This window comes from Oncorhynchus keta, unplaced genomic scaffold (genome assembly GCF_023373465.1).
Source record: "Oncorhynchus keta strain PuntledgeMale-10-30-2019 unplaced genomic scaffold, Oket_V2 Un_contig_23403_pilon_pilon, whole genome shotgun sequence".
NCBI classification, from domain to species: Eukaryota; Metazoa; Chordata; class Actinopteri; order Salmoniformes; family Salmonidae; genus Oncorhynchus; species Oncorhynchus keta.
The window spans coordinates 54486-80547 of record NW_026283359.1 but is presented as its reverse complement, the minus strand read 5'-3'; the positions used below and the strand labels follow the sequence as shown (position 1 = coordinate 80547).

General features: G+C 49.3%; 1 protein-coding gene across 1 annotated transcript; it reads right to left on the bottom strand.

The window, feature by feature from the left end:
- Positions 1-1604: 1604 nt before the first annotated feature.
- Positions 1605-22782, bottom strand: LOC127921731 (probable serine/threonine-protein kinase samkC; the record flags this gene model as incomplete). The annotated part of the gene is made up of 6 exons (XM_052505362.1): positions 1605-1608; positions 16008-16528; positions 20402-20527; positions 21792-21842; positions 22155-22247; positions 22738-22782. Coding segments are annotated over 6 exons (840 nt in total), but the record flags the coding sequence as incomplete, so codon positions are not given.
- Between the last annotated feature and the right edge of the window lie 3280 nt (positions 22783-26062).

Below are 26062 nucleotides of genomic sequence, written 5' to 3'. Positions count from 1 at the left end.
TTTTGCATTCTTCATCAAACCATTTCTCATTGCTGTTGGTTTAAAATGTTATATGATAGCTGATAGGTCAAATATAGTGTTCAGGCTTCCTACTGCTAAGTCCACACCTTCACTATTGCAGGGAAAACATATGTTTTCCAGGAAGTTGAACAGTAAGGATTGGATTTTTTTGTTGGCCAACAGTTTGTGGGTAGAGGTGTCAGTGGGCTGACTGTGAATGCTCTGAGAGACTCTGGGTTGAGGTCAGTGATAAAGTAGTACAGTACTACTGCCAAGGGATGAGCTGTAGGTGTACCGTAGGAGTCCCTTCGAAGCCTACCATTGACTATGTACTACAGAGCTGCAGGACACATTTTGTAGGTTGTTTTGTCATAGTTGTGTCTAGGAGGCATATTTTGGAGGGAATGCTGTCACCTCCAAGTGAGTACTTGTCCCCCTGTGTGCTGAAGGTGTCAGGTTATTGTGTCAGGTTCTTGTTCAGTTCTGGCATTTAGGTCATCACAGACTAGTACATGTCTCTCTCATTGTACCCATGGCTGTGGACTGTGTCATCAAGTCGGCATCTGGAGGAGAGGAGAGGAGCGGAGAGGAGAGGAGAGGAGAGGAGAGGAGAGGAGAGGAGAGGAGAGGAGAGGAGAGGAGAGGAGAGGAGAGGAGGAGGGAGAGGAGAGGAGAGGAGAGGAGAGGGCTGAGGAGAGGAGAGGGAGAGGAAACAGAGGAGAGGAGAGAGAGGAGAGGAGAGGAGAGGGAGGAGGAGGGAGAGGAGGAGGGAGAGGAGAGGAGAGGAGAGGAGAGGGCTGGAAGGAGGCTCCACTGTGGGTGGGATCATGTCAGGAAACAGCAGGACAAACACAGAGAAGAAAGAACAAGCAAATGAAGGGGTGCATGGAGGGAGAGGGGAGGGGAAAGGAGGAGGGAGAGGGAGAGGGAGAGGGGAAAGGGGGAGGGAGAGAGAGAGGGAGAGGGGGAGGGAGAGAGAGAGAGAGGAGGAGAAAGGGGAGGGGAAAGGGGAGGGAGGGGGGGGGGTGCGAGAGAGAGAGAGAGAGAGAGAGAGGGGGGAAGGGAGTGATAGAGAGCAAAGGGGAGCGAGAGAAAGGGGGAGAACCAGGGAAAGAAAGGGAGAGAGATATGAGGGAATAGGGGGAAGTGGACCACCCGTTCTGAAAATGAGTGGGGGACAGTTATGGTCCATAGAGGTTGTCTTGGTTTATGGTCGGCAGTGTCTTGAAACAGTGCCGCTTGGAGTTTATTTTATCATGCCACGCAGTCTCTGAAACTCTGTCAGGAACTCATTCTGCAAAGACTAATTACAGTATAAACACTACATTCAAGTCCTCAGGCCACTTCAACTGTAGTATTTACCTTTTCTTCCAAACAATCTTGACATCCATCTAAAGATTGATTTGGTACAAAGAAACGTCTTTTTCCCTGATGTATATTTGTTTTGAAAAGCAAATATATGCTAACGTGTCTAGATTGAGTCTAGCTTGCAATTAATGCTGAACAAGATGGATTCAGTTTGAAATGTATGAGTGTATGGATATTGGTCTGCTGGGATGGCAATAGAAATGCTTACGCAATAAGACTCAATGTATTATTAATACCTACCTGTGAAAGAACATGGATTCACACATGAACATAGAACACAGAAAATATCTAAGCGGACATTTGTCCTATTGTTGAACTAATCCTCATTAGAATATCAATCAATCAATCAATTATTGACATTTGACAACACTGGAATAAAAGAATGTCATCCACAAACCTGAGTCTGAAAGGCCCTCCTAGTTCTCAGAGTACCAGTTGTTCCCCAGAACTATATGGTTGCTAACTACAACTGAGGGAGTCCGATCACTCTCTAGTCCAGAGCCCTTTCACCCTCTCCACCATCACTCTAGTCCAGAGCCATATCACCACCTCCACCATCACTCTAGTCCAGAGTCAGATCACCACCTCCACCATCACTCTAGTCCCAGAGTCATATCACCACCTCCACCATCACTCTAGTCCAGAGTCATATCACCACCTCCACCATCACTCTAGTCCAGAGCCATATCACCACCTCCACCATCACTCTAGTCCAGAGTCATATCACCACCTCCACCATCACTCTAGTCCAGAGTCATATCACCACCTCCACCATCACTCTAGTCCAGAGTCATATCACCACCATCCTACCATCACATTTACATTTACTAGTCCAGAGCCAAATATCAAACCACCTCCACCAGTCAGCCACTTGCATCTAGTCTTGTTGGAGCCATATCACCACCTCCACCATCAGGTGTCTCTAGGTGGTGATTGACCAGAGTCCACCATATCACCACCTTTTGACCACCATCACTCTGGTAGGGAGGCGAGCAGGCCAGAGTGGATGATCACCACCTCCACCATCACTCTAGTCCAGAGCCATATCACCACCTCCACCATCACTCTAGTCCAGAGTCATATCACCACCTCCACCATCACTCTAGTCCAGAGCCATATCCCCACCTCCACCATCACTCTAGCATTAGCACCCTTATAACACCCTTATAACAACCCTATAGCACCCCTATACCACCCATATAACACCCCTATAACAACCATATAACACCCCTATAACACCGCTTAGCCAACAACCCACCAACCCTGCAAACAGTAAACACGTTGTCATACTCATTCACTACACTCCTAGAAAAAAAGGTGCTATGTAGAACCTAAAAGGGTTCTTCAGCTGTCCCCAGAGGAGAACCCATTGAAGAACAATTGTTGGTTACATGTATAACTCTTTTCATTGCAAGTAGAACCGTTGTGGGTTCCATGTAGAACCCTTTCCACATAGGCTTCTTCATGGAACCCAAAACGGTACTACTTGGAAACAAAATGGGTTCTCATATGGGGACAGCAGAAGAACCCTTCTGGAACCCTTGTTTCTAAGAGTGCACAAGTAAATCAGGAAACCTTTGACATTTCCCAGGTTCAGACACACTTCCGTGGGCAGTTCAAACCGGGCAGCCCACTCTCAGCCTGAGTGTTGGTCACCTGCGACGCCTGAGCCTCACAACTTAATAATGACTTCCACATGGACCAAGGAGCCGGAAGGAAAAAGCTTTCAAGGTAACCTGCCTGAGAGTTATAGCCTCCCAGATCCTTTAGCATATAAAATAAACCCAAGAGTTGCTACTGCCTGTCTGTGTGTGTGTGTGTGTGTGTGTGTGTGTGTGTGTGTGTGTGTGTGTGTGTGTGTGTGTGTGTGTGTGTGTGTGTGTGTGTGTGTGCGTGCGTGCGTGCGTGCGTGCGTGCGTGCGTGTGTGTGTACACACAGATCTCTGCCCAGATTTGATTGATAAAAAATAAAGCGAAAATATATATTTAAAAGCAAAAACATTTCAGAGTTGTTGAAAACACTGTTTCCGATATCTCTATATAGTGACTCTTAGACAATGATAAGCACAAAGCATTTGCTGTACAAATGTCAGTAGAGTGCAACACAAGGCAAGTATTTCACAGGCATCCTAGATGCAAGTATTTTCCATTCTTCTCCAAGTAAGATCTGTTTTTATCCTTTGTTGTAACACTCAAAATGGACACCTGAGGAAGTTTTGGGTGTTCATTTCCAGCCGGACACTTTATTTGCTCAGCAGTCTCCAGGAAGATGTAATGGGTTGTTGCACAAAGCATTGCAGCAGGAAATGAGCCCTGGTATCAAGCTCAAATCAGCCACATCTGGACTCAATTATTCATTTTGGTTGTTTTTGGCTGGTGATGAATTATTTAGTCAAACCAGTGATAGCATTTTCTACAGGACAACTACAAGTCCAGTCTGCCCTCAGGTCAACATGAGATTCCCCTGGCTGGTCTGGAGACTGTGGATCAGTTCAAAACCATACATTTAGAATGTATTTAGAATGTATTTAGAATGTATTTAGAATACAGGGTAACACTTTATTTGGATAGTCCATCTGCAGATGTTCTACAGACTATCCACAGACCAGTACCATTTCCACTATCTACTAACCCTAGCCCTAGCCCTAACCTTAACCCTAACCCTTATTCTAAACCTAACTCTAACAGTAACCTTAGCAAGCAGTTACTTGTCAACAGATAGGTTGTTGATAGTAGGACCATCTGTAGAGCATCAACAGATTAACTATCCAGACTATCCAAATGAAGTGTGACCGAATATATAACATATAAAATATATAATATATCATATTTATAGAATATATGGCTGTCTATCAGCTAAGAGTTGGATAAGTGACGGATGGTACAGATAACACACTAATGTTGACCTGAATTCTAAAGGTTTGTGCGATTCTCACATGGGCTTGCAAAAGCAAGAATAATTTTCAGTCAAATAACTGTCTTGGCTTGGTAGATAAAGGGTTACGGTTTGGTAAATAAAGGGTTAAGGTTTGAGGGTTAAGGTTTGGTAAATAAAGGGTTAAGGTTTGGTAAATAAAGTTAAATAAAGAAAGGGTTAAGGTTTGGTAGATAAAGGGTTACGGTTTGGTAAATAAAGGGTTAAGGTTTGGTAAATAAAGTTAAATAAAGAAAGGGTTAAGGTTTGGTAGATAAAGGGTTATGGTTTGGTAAATAAAGGGTTAAGGTTTGGTAAATAAAGTTAAATAAAGAAAGGGTTAAGGTTTGGTAGATAAAGGGTTACGGTTTGGTAAATAAAGGGTTAAGGTTTGGTAAATAAAGGGTTAAGGTTTGGTAAATAAAGTTAAATAAAGAAAGGGTTAAGGTTTGGTAGATAAAGGGTTAAGGTTTGGTAAATAAAGGGTTAAGGTTTGGTAGATAAAGGGTTAAGGTTTGGTAAAGAAAGGGTTAAGGTTTGGTAAAGAAAGTTAAATAAAGAAAGGGTTAAGGTTTGGTAGATAAAGGGTTAAGGTTTGGTAAATAAAGGGTTAAGGTTTGAGGGTTAAGGTTTGGTAAATAAAGGGTTAAGGTTTGGTAAATCAAGTTAAATAAAGAAAGGGTTAAGGTTTGGTAAATAAAGGGTTAAGGTTTGGTAAATAAAGTTAAATAAAGAAAGGGTTAAGGTTTGGTAAATAAAGGGTTAAGGTTTGGTAAATACAGTTAAATAAAGAAAGGGTTAAGGTTTGGTAGATAAAGGGTTAAGGTTTGGTAAATAAAGGGTTAAGGTTTGGTAGATAAAGGGTTAAGGTTTGGTAAATAAAGTTAAATAAAGAAAGGGTTAAGGTTTGGTAGATAAAGGGTTAAGGTTTGGTAAAGAAAGGGTTAAGGTTTGTTAAATAAAGTTAAATAAAGAAAGGGTTAAGGTTTGGTAGATAAAGGGTTAAGGTTTGATAAATAAAGGGTTAAGGTTTGGTAAAGAAAGGGTTAAGGTTTGGTAAAGAAAGTTAAATAAAGAAATTTAAGTAAAGCTTGGTAAATATGGCTCGTTAGATAAAAGGTTATGGTTTAGAAATTATATAATTCATCACTTTATCTGAGACAGCACTGTTTTTGTTGTTATGACAACATTTGTGTTTTCTACATTTTCACTGTAACATTAAACAACAAAGAAAATACATTAATTAAATGTCTGTGTGTTTATTTTTGACACAATGTTGACTTTGAAAGGAGTGTTTTGTTGCACTTGCATGCAGGGTTTGAGAAAGCGAAAACATTTAAATAACTTATTGGTCCAAATGAAAAATTTGCCAATTCTGTTTGGCGGCCAAAAGAGTGAGTTTAATAGCCCCTTGGAGGTTATGAACTGTTGACGGTTAATGAGTCACACAGTGTCTCCTTAAAAGAGGATGCTCAGTTCCATCTGCAGGGTGCTGGGTACAAAGAACAGGAAAGTAAACATCTAGCGGTGGAAGACTGGGATCTCTCAATGACGGCTGCTGTGGTCTCTCTCCAGACCAGATCCCTAAAGGTTTCCTGATATCTGTTGGTGTGGAGTCTCTCTCTAGACCAGATCCCTAAAGGTCTCCTGATAAATGTTGTGTGGAGTCTCTCTCCAGACCAGATCCCTAAAGGTTTCCTGATATCTGTTGGTGTGGAGTCTCTCTCCAGACCAGATCCCTAAAGGTCTCCTGATATCTGTTGGTGTGGAGTCTCTCTCCAGACCAGATCCCTAAAGGTCTCCTGATAAATGTTGGTGTGGAGTCTCTCTCCAGACCAGATCCCTTAAGGTCTCCTGATAAATGTTAGTGTGGAGTCTCTCTCTAGACTAGATCCCTAAAGGTCTCCTGATAAATGTTGGTGTGGAGTCTCTCTCCAGACCAGATCCCTTAAGGTCTCCTGATAAATGTTAGTGTGGAGTCTCTCTCCAGACCAGATCCCTAAAGGTCTCCTGATAAATGTTAGTGTGGAGTCTCACTCCAGACCAGATCCCTAAAGGTTTCCTGATATCTGTTGGTGTGGAGTCTCTCTCCAGACTAGATCCCTAAAGGTCTCCTGATATCTGTTAGTGTGGAGTCTCTCTCCAGACTAGATCCCTAAAGGTATCCTGATATCTGTTGGTGTGGAGTCTCTCTCTAGACTAGATCCCTAAAGGTTTCCTGATATCTGTTAGTGTGGAGTCTCTCTCCAGACTAGATCCCTAAAGGTTTCCTGATATCTGTTTGTGTGGAGTCTCTCTCCAGACCAGATCCCTAAAGGTTTCCTGATATCTGTTAGTGTGGAGTCTCTCTCCAGACTAGATCCCTAAAGGTCTCCTGATATCTGTTGGTGTGGATTCTCTTTATAGACCAGATCCCTTAAGGTTTCCTGATTTCTATAGAAAAAAGATACCAAATTACTGGGTAATTTACCTGTAAAGTGCACACAGAATAAAATACAAAAATATCTCTTTGTGTCGTGCATGTGGACAGGACTGGATAGAGGTAGGTAGGCATATTACAGATAGCAAGGCAACTGACCATCACCTTGGTGATTACAATTCATATTATTGTACTAGTCATTTGTTTTCTTTGGTCTTCATGATGGTTGTCATGGTTACGGCACATAGTGGACCCTACAGGCTGATCAAGCCGTCCTCTGCATTTCCCAGCATGCCCCATGATGAATGGGAGCTTCTACGCAGAGGATCATGGCCCCTTGATGAGGAAGGTTCTCAGTTTCAGCTCCAGGTCCCTGGCCCTGTGCCCCTCCCTCCCCCTCCGTGCCCCATCCTGCTCCTAGGGCATCCCTCCGTGATTAGGAATCCTATTTTCTGAGCTCTGTGACCAAGCTGCCAAATTATACCCCTGATTACCCAAATTGCCTTATGGGACCCCTTTACCACCACCACATCTCTCTCCCACTCTCCCACCAAGTGCAACAGGCAGGAGGGGGAGTCTTCTCGGTCTGTCAGCGGCCGGCCCGAGAGCACTGCTTGACGTTTTGTTTGATGATGCTTGCCAGAAAGCATGACCGGCCCGTGTTATTTCTGGGCTGGTGTTCCCTGTCCCCAGTGTGGAGGCAGGGAGGCAAAAAGCAGCGTTGGTGCAGGGCTGGCTGGGCTGGCTGGCTGGGCTAGCAGGGCTAGCAGGGCTGGCAGGGCTAGCAGGGCTGGCTGGGCTAGCAGGGCTGGCTGGGCTGGCTGGGCTGGCTGGGCTAGCAGGGCTGGGCTAGCATGGCTAGCAGGGCTGGGCTGGCTGGCTGGCTGGGCTAGCAGGGCTGGCTCGGCTGGCTGGCCTGCAGACTTTACTCACTGGCCGGGGTAGGCTGTCATAAAATAACAATTTGTTCTTAACTGACTTGCCTTGTTAAATAAGGTTAAATAAAAAATGTAAGAATAAACTAAATTCAATCTCTGCTGCTCTCTCTGCTTGGACAGGTGGCCAGACAGGCAGGCCACACCAATGGGACTGTAGACATGGACTATAGAGCTTTACCTTCCAGCTTCTAGGTTTGGGTTCTGACTGGGGGTTTGGGTTCTGACTGGAGGTTTGTGTTCTGACTGGAGGTTTGGGTTCTGACTGGGGGTTTGGGTTCTGACTAGAGGTTTGGCTTCTGACTGGAGGTTTGTTTTCTAACTGGGGGTTTGGGTTCTGACTGGAGGTTTGGGTTCTGACTGGGGGTTTAGGTTCTGACTGGAGGTTTGTGTTCTGACAGGAGATTTGTGTTCTGACTGGAGGTTTGGCTTCTGACTGGAGGTTTGGGTTCTGACTGGAGGTTTGTCTTCTGACTGGAGGTTTGTGTTCTGACTGGGGGTTTAGGTTCTGACTCAGAGTTTGGGTCTTACTGGAGGTTTGTGTTCTGACTGGAGGTTTGTGTTCTGACTGGAGATTTGTGTTCTGACTGGAGGTCTGGCTTCTGACTGGAGGTTTGGGTTCTGACTGGGGGTTTGGGTTCTGACTGGGGGTTTGTGTTCTGACTTGAGGTTTGGGTTCTGACTGGAGGTTTGGGTTCTGACTGGAGGGTTGTGTTCTGACTGGAGGTTTGTGTTCTGACTGGAGGTTTGGGTTCTGACTGGAGGTTTGGGTTCTGACTGGAGGGTTGTGTTCTGACTGGAGGTTTGTGTTCTGACTGGAGGTTTGGGTTCTGACTGGAGGTTTGGGTTCTGACTGGAGGGTTGTGTTCTGACTGGAGGTTTGGGTTCTGACTGGGGGTTTGGGTTCTGACTGGAGGGTTGTGTTCTGACTGGAGGTTTGTGGTCTGACTGGAGGTTTGGGTTCTGACTGGAGGTTTGGGTTCTGACTGGGGGTTTGGGTTCTGATTGGAGGTTTGGGTTCTGACTGGGGGTTTTGGTTCTGACTGGGTGTTTCTGTTCTAACTGGAGGTGTGGGTTCTGACTGCAGGTTTGCGTTCTGACTGGGGGTTTGGGTTCTGACTGCAGGTTTGCGTTCTGACTGGGGGTTTAGGTTCTGACTGTAGGTTTCTTTTCTGACTGGAGGTTTGTGTTCTGGCTGGGGGTTTGTGTTCTGACTGGGAGTTTGGGTTCTGACTGGGGGTTTGGGTTCTGACTGGGGGTTTGGATTCTGACTGCAGGTTTGGGTTCTGACTGGGGGTTTGGGTTCTGACTGGGGGTTTGGGTTCTGACTGGGGGTTTGGGTTCTGACTGGAAGTTTGGGTTCTGATTGGGGGTTTGGGTTCTGACTGGGGGTTTGGATTCTGACTGGGGGTTTGGGTTCTGACTGGGGGTTTGGATTCTGACTGCAGGTTTGGGTTCTGACTGGAGGTTTGGGTTCTGACTGGGGGTTTGGGTTCTGACTGGGAGTTTGGGTTCTGACTGGGGGTTTGGGTTCTGACTGGAAGTTTGTGTTCTGACTGGAGGTTTGTGTTCTGACAGGAGGTTTGGGTTCTGACTGGAAGTTTGTGTTCTGACTGGGGGTTTGGGTTCTGACTGGAAGTTTGGGTTCTGATTGGGGTTTGGGTTCTGACTGGGGGTTTGGATTCTGACTGGGGGTTTGGGTTCTGACTGGGGGTTTGGATTCTGACTGCAGGTTTGGGTTCTGACTGGAGGTTTGGGTTCTGACTGGGGGTTTGGGTTCTGACTGGGAGTTTGGGTTCTGACTGGGGGTTTGGGTTCTGACTGGAAGTTTGTGTTCTGACTGGAGGTTTGTGTTCTGACAGGAGGTTTGGGTTCTGACTGGAAGTTTGTGTTCTGACTGGGGGTTTGTGTTCTGACTGGGGGTTTGTGTTCTGACTGGAGGGTTGGGTTCTGACTGGAAGTTTGTGTTCTGACTGGAGGTTTGGGTCCTGACTGGGAGTATGTGTTCTGACTGGGGGTTTGTGTTCTTGCTGGGGGTTTGTGTTCTGACTGGAGGATTGTGTTCTGACTGGAGGTTTGTGTTCTGACTGGAGGTTTGGGTTCTGACTGGAGGTTTGGGTTCTGACTGGAGGTTTGTGTTCTGACTGGAGGTTTGGGTTCTGACTGGGGGTTTGGGTTCTGACTGGAGGGTTGTGTTCTGACTGGAGGTTTGGGTTCTGACTGGAGGGTTGTGTTCTGACTGGAGGTTTGTGTTCTGACTGGAGGTTTGTGTTCTGACTGGAGGTTTGGGTTCTGACTGGAGGTTTGTGTTCTGACTGGAGGTTTGTGTTCTGACTGGGAGTTTGGGTTCTGACTGGGGGTTTGGGTTCTGACTGGGGGTTTGGGTTCTGACTGGGAGTTTGGGTTCTGACTGGGGGTTTGGGTTCTAACTGGAGGTTTGTGTTCTGACTGGGGGTTTGGGTTCTGACTGGAGGTTTGTGTTCTGACTGGAGGTTTGGGTTCTGACTGGAGGTTTGGGTTCTGACTGGAGGGTTGTGTTCTGACTGGAGGTTTGGGTTCTGACTGGAGGTTTGGGTTCTGACTGGAGGGTTGTGTTCTGACTGGAGGTTTGTGTTCTGACTGGAGGTCTGGGTTCTGACTGGAGGTTTGGGTTCTGACTGGAGGGTTGTGTTCTGACTGGAGGTTTGGGTTCTGACTGGGGGTTTGGGTTCTGACTGGAGGGTTGTGTTCTGACTGGAGGTTTGTGTTCTGACTGGGAGTTTGGGTTCTGACTGGGGGTTTGGGTTCTGACTGGGGGTTTGGGTTCTGACTGGGAGTTTGGGTTCTGACTGGGGGTTTGGGTTCTAACTGGAGGTTTGTGTTCTGACTGGGGGTTTTGGTTCTGACTGGGTGTTTCTGTTCTAACTGGAGGTGTGGGTTCTGACTAGAGGTTTGCGTTCTGACAGGGGGTTTGGGTTCTGACTGCAGGTTTGCGTTCTGACTGGGGGTTTGGGTTCTGACTGTAGGTTTCTTTTCTGACTGGAGGTTTGTGTTCTGGCTGGGGGTTTGTGTTCTGACTGGGAGTTTGGGTTCTGACTGGGGGTTTGGGTTCTGACTGGGGTTTGGGTTCTGACTGGGGGTTTGGGTCCTGACTGGGAGTTTGGGTTCTGACTGGGAGTTTGGGTTCTGAATGGGGGTTTGGGTTCTGACTGGAAGTTTGTGTTCTGACTGGAGGTTTGTGTTCTGACTGGAGGTTTGGGTTCTGACTGGGGGTTTGTGTTCTTGCTGGGGGTTTGTGTTCTGACTGGAGGTTTGGGTTCTGAATGGAAGTTTGTGTTCTGACTGGGTGTTTGGGTTCTGACTAGGGGTTTGTGTTCTGACTGGAGGTTTGGGTTCTGACTGGGGGTTTGGGTTCTGATTGGAGGTTTGGGTTCTGACTGGGGGTTTTGGTTCTGACTGGGTGTTTCTGTTCTAACTGGAGGTGTAAATGTAAATGTAAATGTGTGGGTTCTGACTGGGGGTTTGGGTTCTGACTGGGAGTTTGGGTTCTGACTGCAGGTTTGGGTTCTGACTGGCAGTTTGGGTTCTGACTGGAGGTTTGGGTTCTGACTGGGGGTTTGGGTTCTGACTGGAGGTTTGGGTTCTGACTGGGGGTTTGGGTTCTGACTGGAGGTTTGGGTTCTGACTGGGAGTTTGGGTTCTGACTGGAGGTTTGGGTTCTGACTGGGGTTTGGGTTCTGACTGGAGGTTTGGGTTCTGATTGGGAGTTTGGGTTCTGACTGGGGGTTTGGGTTCTGACTGCGGGTTTGAGTTCTGACTGGGAGTTGGGGTTCTGACTGTAGGTTTCTTTTCTGACTGGAGGTTTGTGTTCTGACTGGAGGTTTCTGTTCTGACTGGGGGTTTGGGTTCTGACTGGAGGTTTGGGTTCTGACTGGGGTTTGGTTTCTGAACTGAGGTTTGTGTTCTGACTGGAGGTTTGGGTTCCGACTGGGGGTTTGGGTTCTGACTAGAGGTTTGGCTTCTGACTGGAGGTTTGTTTTCTAACTGGGGGTTTGGGTTCTGACTGGAGGTTTGGGTTCTGACTGGGGGTTTAGGTTCTGACTGGAGGTTTGTGTTCTGACAGGAGATTTGTGTTCTGACTGGAGGTTTGGCTTCTGACTGGAGTTTTGGGTTCTGACTGGAGATTTGTCTTCTGACTGGAGGTTTGTGTTCTTACTGGAGGTTTGTTTTCTAACTGGGGGTTTGGGTTCTGATTGGAGGTTTGGGTTCTGACTGGGGGTTTAGGTTCTGACTGGAGGTTTGTTTTCTAACTGGGGGTTTGGGTTCTGACTGGAGGTTTGGGTTCTGACTGGGGGTTTAGGTTCTGACTCGGAGTTTGGGTCTGACTGGAGGTTTGTGTTCTGACTGGAGATTTGTGTTCTGACTGGAGGTTTGGCTTCTGACTGGAGGTTTAAGTTCTGACTGGGGGTTTGGGTTCTGACTGGGGGTTTGTGTTCTGACTGGAGGTTTGGGTTCTGACTGGAGGTTTGGGTTCTGACTGGAGGGTTGTGTTCTGACTGGAGGGTTGTGTTCTGACTGGAGGTTTGGGTTCTGACTGGAGGTTTGGGTTCTGACTGGAGGGTTGTGTTCTGACTGGAGGTTTGGGTCCTGACTGGGGGTTCGGTTCTGATTGGAGGGTTGTGTTCTGACTGGAGGTTTGTGTTCTGACTGGGAGTTTGGGTTCTGACTGGGGGTTTGGGTTCTGACTGGAGGTTTGCGTTCTGACTGGAGGTTTGTGTTCTGACTGGAGGTTTGGGTTCTGACTGGGGGTTTGGGTTCTGACTGTAGGTTTCTTTTCTGACTGGAGGTTTGTGTTCTGGCTGGGGGTTTGTGTTCTGACTGGGAGTTCGTATTCTGACTGCGGGTTTGGGTTCTGACTGGGGGTTTGGATTCTGACTGCAGGTTTGGGTTCTGACTGGGGGTTTGGGTTCTGACTGGGGGTTTGGGTTCTGACTGGAAGTTTGGGTTCTGACTGGGGTTTGGGTTCTGACTGGAAGTTTGGGTTCTGACTGGGGGTTTGGGTTCTGACTGGGGGTTTGGATTCTGACTGGGGGTTTGGGTTCTGACTGGGGGTTTGGATTCTGACTGCAGGTTTGGGTTCTGACTGGAGGTTTGGGTTCTGACTGGGGGTTTGGGTTCTGACTGGGAGTTTGGGTTCTGACTGGGGGTTTGGGTTCTGACTGGAAGTTTGTGTTCTGACTGGAGGTTTGTGTTCTGACTGGAGGTTTGGGTTCTGACTGGAAGTTTGTGTTCTGACTGGGGGTTTGTGTTCTGACTGGAGGTTTGGGTTCTGACTGAGGATTTGGGTTCTGACTGGGGGTTTGGGTTCTGACTGGGAGTTTGGGTTCTGACTGGGGGTTTGGGTTCTGACTGGAGGTTTGGGTTCTGACTGGGGTTTTGGGTTCTGACTGGGGGTTTGGGTTCTGACTGGGGGTTTGTGTTCTGACAGGAGATTTGTGTTCTGACTGGAGGTTTGGCTTCTGACTGGAGTTTTGGGTTCTGACTGGAGATTTGTCTTCTGACTGGAGGTTTGTGTTCTTACTGGAGGTTTGTTTTCTAACTGGGGGTTTGGGTTCTGATTGGAGGTTTGGGTTCTGACTGGGGTTTAGGTTCTGACTGGAGGTTTGTTTTCTAACTGGGGGTTTGGGTTCTGACTGGAGGTTTGGTTTCTGACTGTGGGTTTAGGTTCTGACTGGAGTTTGGGTATGACTGGAGGTTTGTGTTCTGACTGGAGGTTTGTGTTCTGACTGGAGATTTGTGTTCTGACTGGAGGTTTGGCTTCTGACTGGAGGTTTAAGTTCTGACTGGGGGTTTGGGTTCTGACTGGGGGTTGTGTTCTGACTGGAGGTTTGGGTTCTGACTGGAGGTTTGGGTTCTGACTGGAGGGTTGTGTTCTGACTGGAGGGTTGTGTTCTGACTGGAGGTTTGGGTTCTGACTGGAGGTTTGGCTTCTGACTGGAGGGTTGTGTTCTGACTGGAAGTTTGGGTCCTGACTGGGGGTTCGGTTCTGATTGGAGGGTTGTGTTCTGACTGGAGGTTTGTGTTCTGACTGGGAGTTTGGGTTCTGACTGGGGGTTTGGGTTCTGACTGGAGGTTTGCGTTCTGACTGGAGGTTTGTGTTCTGACTGGAGGTTTGGGTTCTGACTGGGGGTTTGGGTTCTGACTGTAGGTTTCTTTTCTGACTGGAGATTTGTGTTCTGGCTGGGGGTTTGTGTTCTGACTGGGAGTTCGGGTTCTGACTGCGGGTTTGGGTTCTGACTGGGGGTTTGGATTCTGACTGCAGGTTTGGGTTCTGACTGGGGGTTTGGGTTCTGACTGGGGGTTTGGGTTCTGACTGGAAGTTTGGGTTCTGACTGGGGGTTTGGGTTCTGACTGGAAGTTTGGGTTCTGACTGGGGGTTTGGGTTCTGACTGGGGGTTTGGATTCTGACTGGGGGTTTGGGTTCTGACTGGGGGTTTGGATTCTGACTGCAGGTTTGGGTTCTGACTGGAGGTTTGGGTTCTGACTGGGGGTTTGGGTTCTGACTGGGAGTTTGGGTTCTGACTGGGGGTTTGGGTTCTGACTGGAAGTTTGTGTTCTGACTGGAGGTTTGTGTTCTGACTGGAGGTTTGGGTTCTGACTGGAAGTTTGTGTTCTGACTGGGGGTTTGTGTTCTGACTGGAGGTTTGGGTTCTGACTGGGGATTTGGGTTCTGACTGGGGGTTTGGGTCCTGACTGGGAGTTTGGGTTCTGACTGGGGGTTTGGGTTCTGACTGGAAGTTTGGGTTCTGACTGGGGGTTTGGGTTCTGACTGGGGGTTTGGATTCTGACTGGGGGTTTGGGTTCTGACTGGGGGTTTGGATTCTGACTGCAGGTTTGGGTTCTGACTGGAGGTTTGGGTTCTGACTGGGGGTTTGGGTTCTGACTGGGAGTTTGGGTTCTGACTGGGGGTTTAGGTTCTGACTGGAGGTTTGTTTTCTAACTGGGGGTTTGGGTTCTAACTGGAGGTTTGGGTTCTGACTGGGGGTTTAGGTTCTGACTCGGAGTTTGGGTCTGACTGGAGGTTTGTGTTCTGACTGGAGGTTTGTGTTCTGACTGGAGATTTTTGTTCTGACTGGAGGTTTGGCTTCTGACTGGAGGTTTAAGTTCTGACTGGGGGTTTGGGTTCTGACTGGGGGTTTGTGTTCTGACTGGAGGTTTGGGTTCTGACTGGAGGTTTGGGTTCTGACTGGAGGGTTGTGTTCTGACTGCAGGGTTGTGTTCTGACTGGAGGTTTGGGTTCTGACTGGAGGTTTGGGTTCTGACAGGAGGGTTGTGTTCTGACTGGAGGTTTGGGTCCTGACTGGGGGTTCGGTTCTGATTGGAGGGTTGTGTTCTGACTGGAGGTTTGTGTTCTGACTGGGAGTTTGGGTTCTGACTGGGGGTTTGGGTTCTGACTGGAGGTTTGCGTTCTGACTGGAGGTTTGTGTTCTGACTGGAGGTTTGGGTTCTGACTGGGGGTTTGGGTTCTGACTGTAGGTTTCTTTTCTGACTGGAGGTTTGTGTTCTGGCTGGGGGTTTGTGTTCTGACTGGGAGTTTGGGTTCTGACTGCGGGTTTGGGTTCTGACTGGGGGTTTGGATTCTGACTGCAGGTTTGGGTTCTGACTGGGGGTTTGGGTTCTGACTGGGGGTTTGGGTTCTGACTGGAAGTTTGGGTTCTGACTGGGGGTTTGGGTTCTGACTGGAAGTTTGGGTTCTGACTGGGGGTTTGGGTTCTGACTGGGGGTTTGGATTCTGACTGGGGGTTTGGGTTCTGACTGGGGGTTTGGATTCTGACTGCAGGTTTGGGTTCTGACTGGGGGTTTGGGTTCTGACTGGGGGTTTGGGTCCTGACTGGGAGTTTGGGTTCTGACTGGGAGTTTGGGTTCTGAATGGGGGTTTGGGTTCTGACTGGAAGTTTGTGTTCTGACTGGAGGTTTGTGTTCTGACTGGAGGTTTGGGTTCTGACTGGGGGTTTGTGTTCTTGCTGGGGGTTTGTGTTCTGACTGGAGGTTTGGGTTCTGAATGGAAGTTTGTGTTCTGACTGGGTGTTTGGGTTCTGACTAGGGGTTTGTGTTCTGACTGGAGGTTTGGGTTCTGACTGGGGGTTTGGGTTCTGATTGGAGGTTTGGGTTCTGACTGGGGGTTTTGGTTCTGACTGGGTGTTTCTGTTCTAACTGGAGGTGTAAATGTAAATGTAAATGTGTGGGTTCTGACTGGGGGTTTGGGTTCTGACTGGGAGTTTGGGTTCTGACTGCAGGTTTGGGTTCTGACTGGCAGTTTGGGTTCTGACTGGAGGTTTGGGTTCTGACTGGGGGTTTGGGTTCTGACTGGAGGTTTGGGTTCTGACTGGGGGTTTGGGTTCTGACTGGAGGTTTGGGTTCAGACTGGGAGTTTGGGTTCTGACTGGAGGTTTGGGTTCTGACTCGGGGTTTGGGTTCTGACTGGAGGTTTGGGTTCTGATTGGGAGTTTGGGTTCTGACTGGGGGTTTGGGTTCTGACTGCGGGTTTGAGTTCTGACTGGGAGTTGGGGTTCTGACTGTAGGTTTCTTTTCTGACTGGAGGTTTGTGTTCTGACTGGAGGTTTCTGTTCTGACTGGGGGTTTGGGTTCTGACTGGAGGTTTGGGTTCTGACTGGGGTTTGGTTTCTGAACCGAGGTTTGTGTTCTGACTGGAGGTTTGGGTTCCGACTGGGGGTTTGGGTTCTGACTAGAGGTTTGACTTCTGACTGGAGGTTTGTTTTCTAACTGGGGGTTTGGGTTCTGACTGGAGGTTTGGGTTCTGACTGGGGGTTTAGGTTCTGACTGGAGGTTTGTGTTCTGACAGGAGATTTGTGTTCTGACTGGAGGTTTGGCTTCTGACTGGAGTTTTGGGTTCTGACTGGAGATTTGTCTTCTGACTGGAGGTTTGTGTTCTTACTGGAGGTTTGTTTTCTAACTGGGGTTTGGGTTCTGATTGGAGGTTTGGGTTCTGACTGGGGGTTTAGGTTCTGACTGGAGGTTTGTTTTCTAACTGGGGGTTTGGGTTCTGACTGGAGGTTTGGGTTCTGACTGGGGGTTTAGGTTCTGACTCGGAGTTTGGGTCTGACTGGAGGTTTGTGTTCTGACTGGAGGTTTGGCTTCTGACTGGAGGTTTAAGTTCTGACTGGGGGTTTGGGTTCTGACTGGGGGTTTGTGTTCTGACTGGAGGTTTGGGTTCTGACTGGAGGTTTGGGTTCTGACTGGAGGGTTGTGTTCTGACTGGAGGGTTGTGTTCTGACTGGAGGTTTGGGTTCTGACTGGAGGTTTGGGTTCTGACTGGAGGGTTGTGTTCTGACTGGAGGTTTGGGTCCTGACTGGGGGTTCGGTTCTGATTGGAGGGTTGTGTTCTGACTGGAGGTTTGTGTTCTGACTGGGAGTTTGGGTTCTGACTGGGGGTTTGGGTTCTGACTGGAGGTTTGCGTTCTGACTGGAGGTTTGTGTTCTGACTGGAGGTTTGGGTTCTGACTGGGGGTTTGGGTTCTGACTGTAGGTTTCTTTTCTGACTGGAGGTTTGTGTTCTGGCTGGGGGTTTGTGTTCTGACTGGGAGTTCGGGTTCTGACTGCGGGTTTGGGTTCTGACTGGGGGTTTGGATTCTGACTGCAGGTTTGGGTTCTGACTGGGGGTTTGGGTTCTGACTGGGGGTTTGGGTTCTGACTGGAGGTTTGGGTTCTGAATGGAAGTTTGTGTTCTGACTGGGTGTTTGGGTTCTGACTAGGGGTTTGTGTTCTGACTGGAGGTTTGGGGTTCTGACTGGGGGTTTGGGTTCTGATTGGAGGTTTGGGTTCTGACTGGGGGTTTTGGTTCTGACTGGGTGTTTCTGTTCTAACTGGAGGTGTAAATGTAAATGTAAATGTGTGGGTTCTGACTGGGGGTTTGGGTTCTGACTGGGAGTTTGGGTTCTGACTGCAGGTTTGGGTTCTGACTGGCAGTTTGGGTTCTGACTGGAGGTTTGGGTTCTGACTGGGGGTTTGGGTTCTGACTGGAGGTTTGGGTTCTGACTGGGGGTTTGGGTTCTGACTGGAGGTTTGGGTTCAGACTGGGAGTTTGGGTTCTGACTGGAGGTTTGGGTTCTGACTGGGGTTTGGGTTCTGACTGGAGGTTTGGGTTCTGATTGGGAGTTTGGGTTCTGACTGGGGGTTTGGGTTCTGACTGCGGGTTTGAGTTCTGACTGGGAGTTGGGGTTCTGACGTAGGTTTCTTTTCTGACTGGAGGTTTGTGTTCTGACTGGAGGTTTCTGTTCTGACTGGGGGTTTGGGTTCTGACTGGAGGTTTGGGTTCTGACTGGGGTTTGGTTTCTGAACCGAGGTTTGTGTTCTGACTGGAGGTTTGGGTTCTGACTGGGGGTTTGGGTTCTGACTAGAGTTTGGCTTCTGACTGGAGGTTTGTTTTCTAACTGGGGTTTTGGGTTCTGACTGGAGGTTTGGGTTCTGACTGGGGTTTAGGTTCTGACTGGAGGTTTGTGTTCTGACAGGAGATTTGTGTTCTGACTGGAGGTTTGGCTTCTGACTGGAGTTTTGGGTTCTGACTGGAGATTTGTCTTCTGACTGGAGGTTTGTGTTCTTACTGGAGGTTTGTTTTCTAACTGGGGGTTTGGGTTCTGATTGGAGGTTTGGGTTCTGACTTGGGGTTTAGGTTCTGACTGGAGGTTTGTTTTCTAACTGGGGGTTTGGTTTCTGACTGGAGGTTTGGGTTCTGACTGGGGGTTTAGGTTCTGACTCGGAGTTTGGGTCTGACTGGAGGTTTGTGTTCTGACTGGAGGTTTGTGTTCTGACTGGAGATTTGTGTTCTGACTGGAGGTTTGGCTTCTGACTGGAGGTTTAAGTTCTGACTGGGGGTTTGGGTTCTGACTGGGGGTTTGTGTTCTGACTGGAGGTTTGGGTTCTGACTGGAGGTTTGGGTTCTGACTGGAGGGTTGTGTTCTGACTGGAGGGTTGTGTTCTGACTGGAGGTTTGGGTTCTGACTGGAGGTTTGGGTTCTGACTGGAGGGTTGTGTTCTGACTGGAGGTTTGGGTCCTGACTGGGGGTTCGGTTCTGATTGGAGGGTTGTGTTCTGACTGGAGGTTTGTGTTCTGACTGGGAGTTTGGGTTCTGACTGGGGTTTGGGTTCTGACTGGAGGTTTGCGTTCTGACTGGAGGTTTGTGTTCTGACTGGAGGTTTGGGTTCTGACTGGGGGTTTGGGTTCTGACTGTAGGTTTCTTTTCTGACTGGAGGTTTGTGTTCTGGCTGGGGTTTGTGTTCTGACTGGGAGTTTGGGTTCTGACTGCGGGTTTGGGTTCTGACTGGGGTTTGGATTCTGACTGCAGGTTTGGGTTCTGACTGGGGGTTTGGGTTCTGACTGGGGGTTTGGGTTCTGACTGGAAGTTTGGGTTCTGACTGGGGGTTTGGGTTCTGACTGGAAGTTTGGGTTCTGACTGGGGGTTTGGGTTCTGACTGGGGTTTGGATTCTGACTGGGGGTTTGGTTTCTGACTGGGGGTTTGGATTCTGACTGCAGGTTTGGGTTCTGACTGGAGGTTTGGGTTCTGACTGGGGGTTTGGGTTCTGACTGGGAGTTTGGGTTCTGACTGGGGGTTTGGGTTCTGACTGGAAGTTTGTGTTCTGACTGGAGGTTTGTGTTCTGACTGGAGGTTTGGGTTCTGACTGGAAGTTTGTGTTCTGACTGGGGGTTTGTGTTCTGACTGGAGGTTTGGGTTCTGACTGAGGATTTGGGTTCTGACTGGGGGTTTGGGTTCTGACTGGGAGTTTGGGTTCTGACTGGGGGTTTGGGTTCTGACTGGAAGTTTGGGTTCTGACTGGGGTTTTGGGTTCTGACTGGAGGTTTGGGTTCTGACTGGAGGTTTGGGTTCTGACTGGAGGGTTGTGTTCTGACTGGAGGGTTGTGTTCTGACTGGAGGTTTGGGTTCTGACTGGAGGTTTGGGTTCTGACTGGAGGGTTGTGTTCTGACTGGAGGTTTGGGTCCTGACTGGGGGTTTGGTTCTGATTGGAGGGTTGTGTTCTGACTGGAGGTTTGTGTTCTGACTGGGAGTTTGGGTTCTGACTGGGGGTTTGGGTTCTGACTGGAGGTTTGCGTTCTGACTGGAGGTTTGTGTTCTGACTGGAGGTTTGGGTTCTGACTGGGGGTTTGGGTTCTGACTGTAGGTTTCTTTTCTGACTGGAGGTTTGTGTTCTGGCAGTGGGTTTGTGTTCTGACTGGGAGTTCGGGTTCTGACTGCGGGTTTGGGTTCTGACTGGGGGTTTGGATTCTGACTGCAGGTTTGGGTTCTGACTGGGGGTTTGGGTTCTGACTGGGGGTTTGGGTTCTGACTGGAAGTTTGGGTTCTGACTGGGGGTTTGGGTTCTGACTGGAAGTTTGGGTTCTGACTGGGGGTTTGGGTTCTGACTGGGGGTTTGGATTCTGACTGGGGGTTTGGGTTCTGACTGGGGGTTTGGATTCTGACTGCAGGTTTGGGTTCTGACTGGAGGTTTGGGTTCTGACTGGGGGTTTGGGTTCTGACTGGGAGTTTGGGTTCTGACTGGGGGTTTGGGTTCTGACTGGAGGTTTGTGTTCTGACTGGGGGTTTGTGTTCTGACTGGAGGTTTGGGTTCTGACTGGAAGTTTGTGTTCTGACTGGGGGTTTGTGTTCTGACTGGAGGTTTGGGTTCTGACTGAGGATTTGGGTTCTGACTGGGGTTTGGGTTCTGACTGGGAGTTTGGGTTCTGACTGGGGGTTTGGGTTCTGACTGGAAGTTTGGGTTCTGACTGGGGTTTTGGGTTCTGACTGGGGGTTTGGATTCTGACTGGGGGTTTGTGTTCTGACAGGAGATTTGTGTTCTGACTGGAGGTTTGGCTTCTGACTGGAGTTTTGGGTTCTGACTGGAGATTTGTCTTCTGACTGGAGGTTTGTGTTCTTACTGGAGGTTTGTTTTCTAACTGGGGGTTTGGGTTCTGATTGGAGGTTTGGGTTCTGACTGGGGGTTTAGGTTCTGACTGGAGGTTTGTTTTCTAACTGGGGGTTTGGGTTCTGACTGGAGGTTTGGTTTCTGACTGTGGGTTTAGGTTCTGACTCGGAGTTTGGGTATGACTGGAGGTTTGTGTTCTGACTGGAAGTTTGTGTTCTGACTGGAGATTTGTGTTCTGACTGGAGGTTTGGCTTCTGACTGGAGGTTTAAGTTCTGACTGGGGGTTTGGGTTCTGACTGGGGGGTTGTGTTCTGACTGGAGGTTTGGGTTCTGACTGGAGGTTTGGGTTCTGACTGGAGGGTTGTGTTCTGACTGGAGGGTTGTGTTCTGACTGGAGGTTTGGGTTCTGACTGGAGGTTTTGGCTTCTGACTGGAGGGTTGTGTTCTGACTGGAAGTTTGGGTCCTGACTGGGGGTTCTTCTGATTGGAGGGTTGTGTTCTGACTGGAGGTTTGTGTTCTGACTGGGAGTTTGGGTTCTGACTGGGGTTTGGGTTCTGACTGGAGGTTTGCGTTCTGACTGGAGGTTTGTGTTCTGACTGGAGGTTTGGGTTCTGACTGGGGGTTTGGGTTCTGACTGGGGGTTTGGTTTCTTTTCTGACTGGAGGTTTGTGTTCTGACTGGGGGTTTGTGTTCTGACTGGGAGTTTGGGTTCTGACTGGAGGGTTTGGGTTCTGACTGGGGTTTGGGTTCTGACTGGGGTTTGGGTTCTGACTGGGGGTTTGACTGGTTCTGACTGGGGGTTTGGGTTCTGACTGGGAGTTTGGGTTCTGACTGGGGGTTTGGGTTCTGACTGGGGTTTGGGTTCTGACTTTGGGGACTGTTTGGGTTCTGACTGGGGGTTTGGGTTCTGACTGGGGTTTGGGGGGGGTTTGGGTTCTGACTGGGGTTTGGATTCTGACTGCAGGTTTGGGTTCTGACTGGAGGTTTGGGTTCTGACTGGGGTTTGGGTTCTGACTGGGAGTTTGGGTTCTGACTGGGGGTTTGGGTTCTGACTGGAAGTTTGTGTTCTGACTGGAGGTTTGTGTTCTGACTGGAGGTTTGGGTTCTGACTGGAAGTTTGTGTTCTGACTGGGGGTTTGTGTTCTGACTGGAGGTTTGGCTTCTGACTGGAGGTTTGAGTTCTGACTGGGGGTTTGCGTTCTGACTGGGGGTTTGTGTTCTGACTGGAGGTTTGGGTTCTGACTGGAGGTTTGGGTTCTGACTGGAGGGTTGTGTTCTGACTGGAGGGTTGTGTTCTGACTGGAGGTTTGGGTTCTGACTGGAGGTTTGGGTTCTGACTGGAGGGTTGTGTTCTGACTGGAGGTTTGGGTTCTGACTGGGGTTCGGTTCTGATTGGAGGGTTGTGTTCTGACTGGAGGTTTGTGTTCTGACTGGGAGTTTGGGTTCTGACTGGGGGTTTGGGTTCTGACTGGAGGTTTGCGTTCTGACTGGAGGTTTGTGTTCTGACTGGAGGTTTGGGTTCTGACTGGGGTTTGGGTTCTGACTGTAGGTTTCTTTTCTGACTGGAGGTTTGTGTTCTGGCTGGGGTTTGTGTTCTGACTGGGAGTTCGGGTTCTGACTGCGGGTTTGGGTTCTGACTGGGGGTTTGGATTCTGACTGCAGGTTTGGGTTCTGACTGGGGTTTGGGTTCTGACTGGGGGTTTGGGTTCTGACTGGAAGTTTGGGTTCTGACTGGGGTTTGGGTTCTGACTGGAAGTTTGGGTTCTGACTGGGGGTTTGGGTTCTGACTGGGGGTTTGGATTCTGACTGGGGTTTGGTTTCTGACTGGGGGTTTGGATTCTGACTGCAGGTTTGGGTTCTGACTGGAGGTTTGGGTTCTGACTGGGGTTTGGGTTCTGACTGGGAGTTTGGGTTCTGACTGGGGTTTGGGTTCTGACTGGAAGTTTGTGTTCTGACTGGAGGTTTGTGTTCTGACTGGAGGTTTGGGTTCTGACTGGAAGTTTGTGTTCTGACTGGGGTTTGTGTTCTGACTGGAGGTTTGGGTTCTGACTGAGGATTTGGGTTCTGACTGGGGGTTTGGGTTCTGACTGGGAGTTTGGGTTCTGACTGGGGGTTTGGGTTCTGACTGGAAGTTTGGGTTCTGACTGGGGTTTTGGGTTCTGACTGGAGGTTTGGGTTCTGACTGGAGGTTTGGGTTCTGACTGGAGGGTTGTGTTCTGACTGGAGGGTTGTGTTCTGACTGGAGGTTTGGGTTCTGACTGGAGGTTTGGGTTCTGACTGGAGGGTTGTGTTCTGACTGGAGGTTTGGGTTCTGACTGGGGTTTGGTTCTGATTGGAGGGTTGTGTTCTGACTGGAGGTTTGTGTTCTGACTGGGAGTTTGGGTTCTGACTGGGGGTTTGGGTTCTGACTGGAGGTTTGCGTTCTGACTGGAGGTTTGTGTTCTGACTGGAGGTTTGGGTTCTGACTGGGGTTTGGGTTCTGACTGTAGGTTTCTTTTCTGACTGGAGGTTTGTGTTCTGGCAGTGGGTTTGTGTTCTGACTGGGAGTTTGGGTTCTGACTGGGGGTTTGGGTTCTGACTGGGGGTTTGGATTCTGACTGCAGGTTTGGGTTCTGACTGGGGTTTGGGTTCTGACTGGGGGTTTGGGTTCTGACTGGAAGTTTGGGTTCTGACTGGGGGTTTGGGTTCTGACTGGAAGTTTGGGTTCTGACTGGGGGTTTGGGTTCTGACTGGGGGTTTGGATTCTGACTGGGGGTTTGGGTTCTGACTGGGGTTTGGATTCTGACTGCAGGTTTGGGTTCTGACTGGAGGTTTGGGTTCTGACTGGGGTTTGGGTTCTGACTGGGAGTTTGGGTTCTGACTGGGGTTTGGGTTCTGACTGGAAGTTTGTGTTCTGACTGGAGGTTTGTGTTCTGACTGGAGGTTTGGGTTCTGACTGGAAGTTTGTGTTCTGACTGGGGGTTTGTGTTCTGACTGGAGGTTTGGGTTCTGACTGAGGATTTGGGTTCTGACTGGGGGTTTGGGTTCTGACTGGGAGTTTGGGTTCTGACTGGGGGTTTGGGTTCTGACTGGAAGTTTGGGTTCTGACTGGGGTTTTGGGTTCTGACTGGGGGTTTGGATTCTGACTGGGGGTTTGTGTTCTGACAGGAGATTTGTGTTCTGACTGGAGGTTTGGCTTCTGACTGGAGTTTTGGGTTCTGACTGGAGATTTGTCTTCTGACTGGAGGTTTGTGTTCTTACTGGAGGTTTGTTTTCTAACTGGGGGTTTGGGTTCTGATTGGAGGTTTGGGTTCTGACTGGGGGTTTAGGTTCTGACTGGAGGTTTGTTTTCTAACTGGGGGTTTGGGTTCTGACTGGAGGTTTGGTTTCTGACTGTGGGTTTAGGTTCTGACTCGGAGTTTGGGTATGACTGGAGGTTTGTGTTCTGACTGGAAGTTTGTGTTCTGACTGGAGATTTGTGTTCTGACTGGAGGTTTGGCTTCTGACTGGAGGTTTAAGTTCTGACTGGGGGTTTGGGTTCTGACTGGGGGGTTGTGTTCTGACTGGAGGTTTGGGTTCTGACTGGAGGTTTGGGTTCTGACTGGAGGGTTGTGTTCTGACTGGAGGGTTGTGTTCTGACTGGAGGTTTGGGTTCTGACTGGAGGTTTGGCTTCTGACTGGAGGGTTGTGTTCTGACTGGAAGTTTGGGTCCTGACTGGGGGTTCGGTTCTGATTGGAGGGTTGTGTTCTGACTGGAGGTTTGTGTTCTGACTGGGAGTTTGGGTTCTGACTGGGGGTTTGGGTTCTGACTGGAGGTTTGCGTTCTGACTGGAGGTTTGTGTTCTGACTGGAGGTTTGGGTTCTGACTGGGGTTTGGGTTCTGACTGTAGGTTTCTTTTCTGACTGGAGATTTGTGTTCTGGCTGGGGGTTTGTGTTCTGACTGGGAGTTTGGGTTCTGACTGCGGGTTTGGGTTCTGACTGGGGGTTTGGATTCTGACTGCAGGTTTGGGTTCTGACTGGGGGTTTGGGTTCTGACTGGGGGTTTGGGTTCTGACTGGAAGTTTGGGTTCTGACTGGGGGTTTGGGTTCTGACTGGAAGTTTGGGTTCTGACTGGGGGTTTGGGTTCTGACTGGGGGTTTGGGTTCTGACTGGGGGTTTGGGTTCTGACTGGGGGTTTGGATTCTGACTGCAGGTTTGGGTTCTGACTGGAGGTTTGGGTTCTGACTGGGGGTTTGGGTTCTGACTGGGAGTTTGGGTTCTGACTGGGGTTTGGGTTCTGACTGGAAGTTTGTGTTCTGACTGGAGGTTTGTGTTCTGACTGGAGGTTTGGGTTCTGACTGGAAGTTTGTGTTCTGACTGGGGGTTTGTGTTCTGACTGGAGGTTTGGGTTCTGACTGGGGATTTGGGTTCTGACTGGGGGTTTGGGTCCTGACTGGGAGTTTGGGTTCTGACTGGGGGTTTGGGTTCTGACTGGAAGTTTGGGTTCTGACTGGGGGTTTGGGTTCTGACTGGGGGTTTGGGTTCTGACTGGGGGTTTGGGTTCTGACTGGGGGTTTGGATTCTGACTGCAGGTTTGGGTTCTGACTGGAGGTTTGGGTTCTGACTGGGGGTTTGGGTTCTGACTGGGAGTTTGGGATCTGACTGGGGGTTTAGGTTCTGACTGGAGGTTTGTTTTCTAAGTGGGGGTTTGGGTTCTGACTGGAGGTTTGGGTTCTGACTGGGGGTTTAGGTTCTGACTCGGAGTTTGGGTCTGACTGGAGGTTTGTGTTCTGACTGGAGGTTTGTGTTCTGACTGGAGATTTGTGTTCTGACTGGAGGTTTGGCTTCTGACTGGAGGTTTAAGTTCTGACTGGGGGTTTGGGTTCTGACTGGGGGTTTGTGTTCTGACTGGAGGTTTGGGTTCTGACTGGAGGTTTGGGTTCTGACTGGAGGGTTGTGTTCTGACTGCAGGGTTGTGTTCTGACTGGAGGTTTGGGTTCTGACTGGAGGTTTGGGTTCTGACAGGAGGGTTGTGTTCTGACTGGAGGTTTGGGTCCTGACTGGGGGCTCGGTTCTGATTGGAGGGTTGTGTTCTGACTGGAGGTTTGTGTTCTGACTGGGAGTTTGGGTTCTGACTGGGGGTTTGGGTTCTGACTGGAGGTTTGCGTTCTGACTGGAGGTTTGTGTTCTGACTGGAGGTTTGGGTTCTGACTGGGGGTTTGGGTTCTGACTGTAGGTTTCTTTTCTGACTGGAGGTTTGTGTTCTGGCTGGGGTTTGTGTTCTGACTGGGAGTTTGGGTTCTGACTGCGGGTTTGGGTTCTGACTGGGGTTTGGATTCTGACTGCAGGTTTGGGTTCTGACTGGGGGTTTGGGTTCTGACTGGGGGTTTGGGTTCTGACTGGAAGTTTGGGTTCTGACTGGGGGTTTGGGTTCTGACTGGAAGTTTGGGTTCTGACTGGGGGTTTGGGTTCTGACTGGGGGTTTGGATTCTGACTGGGGGTTTGGGTTCTGACTGGGGGTTTGGATTCTGACTGCAGGTTTGGGTTC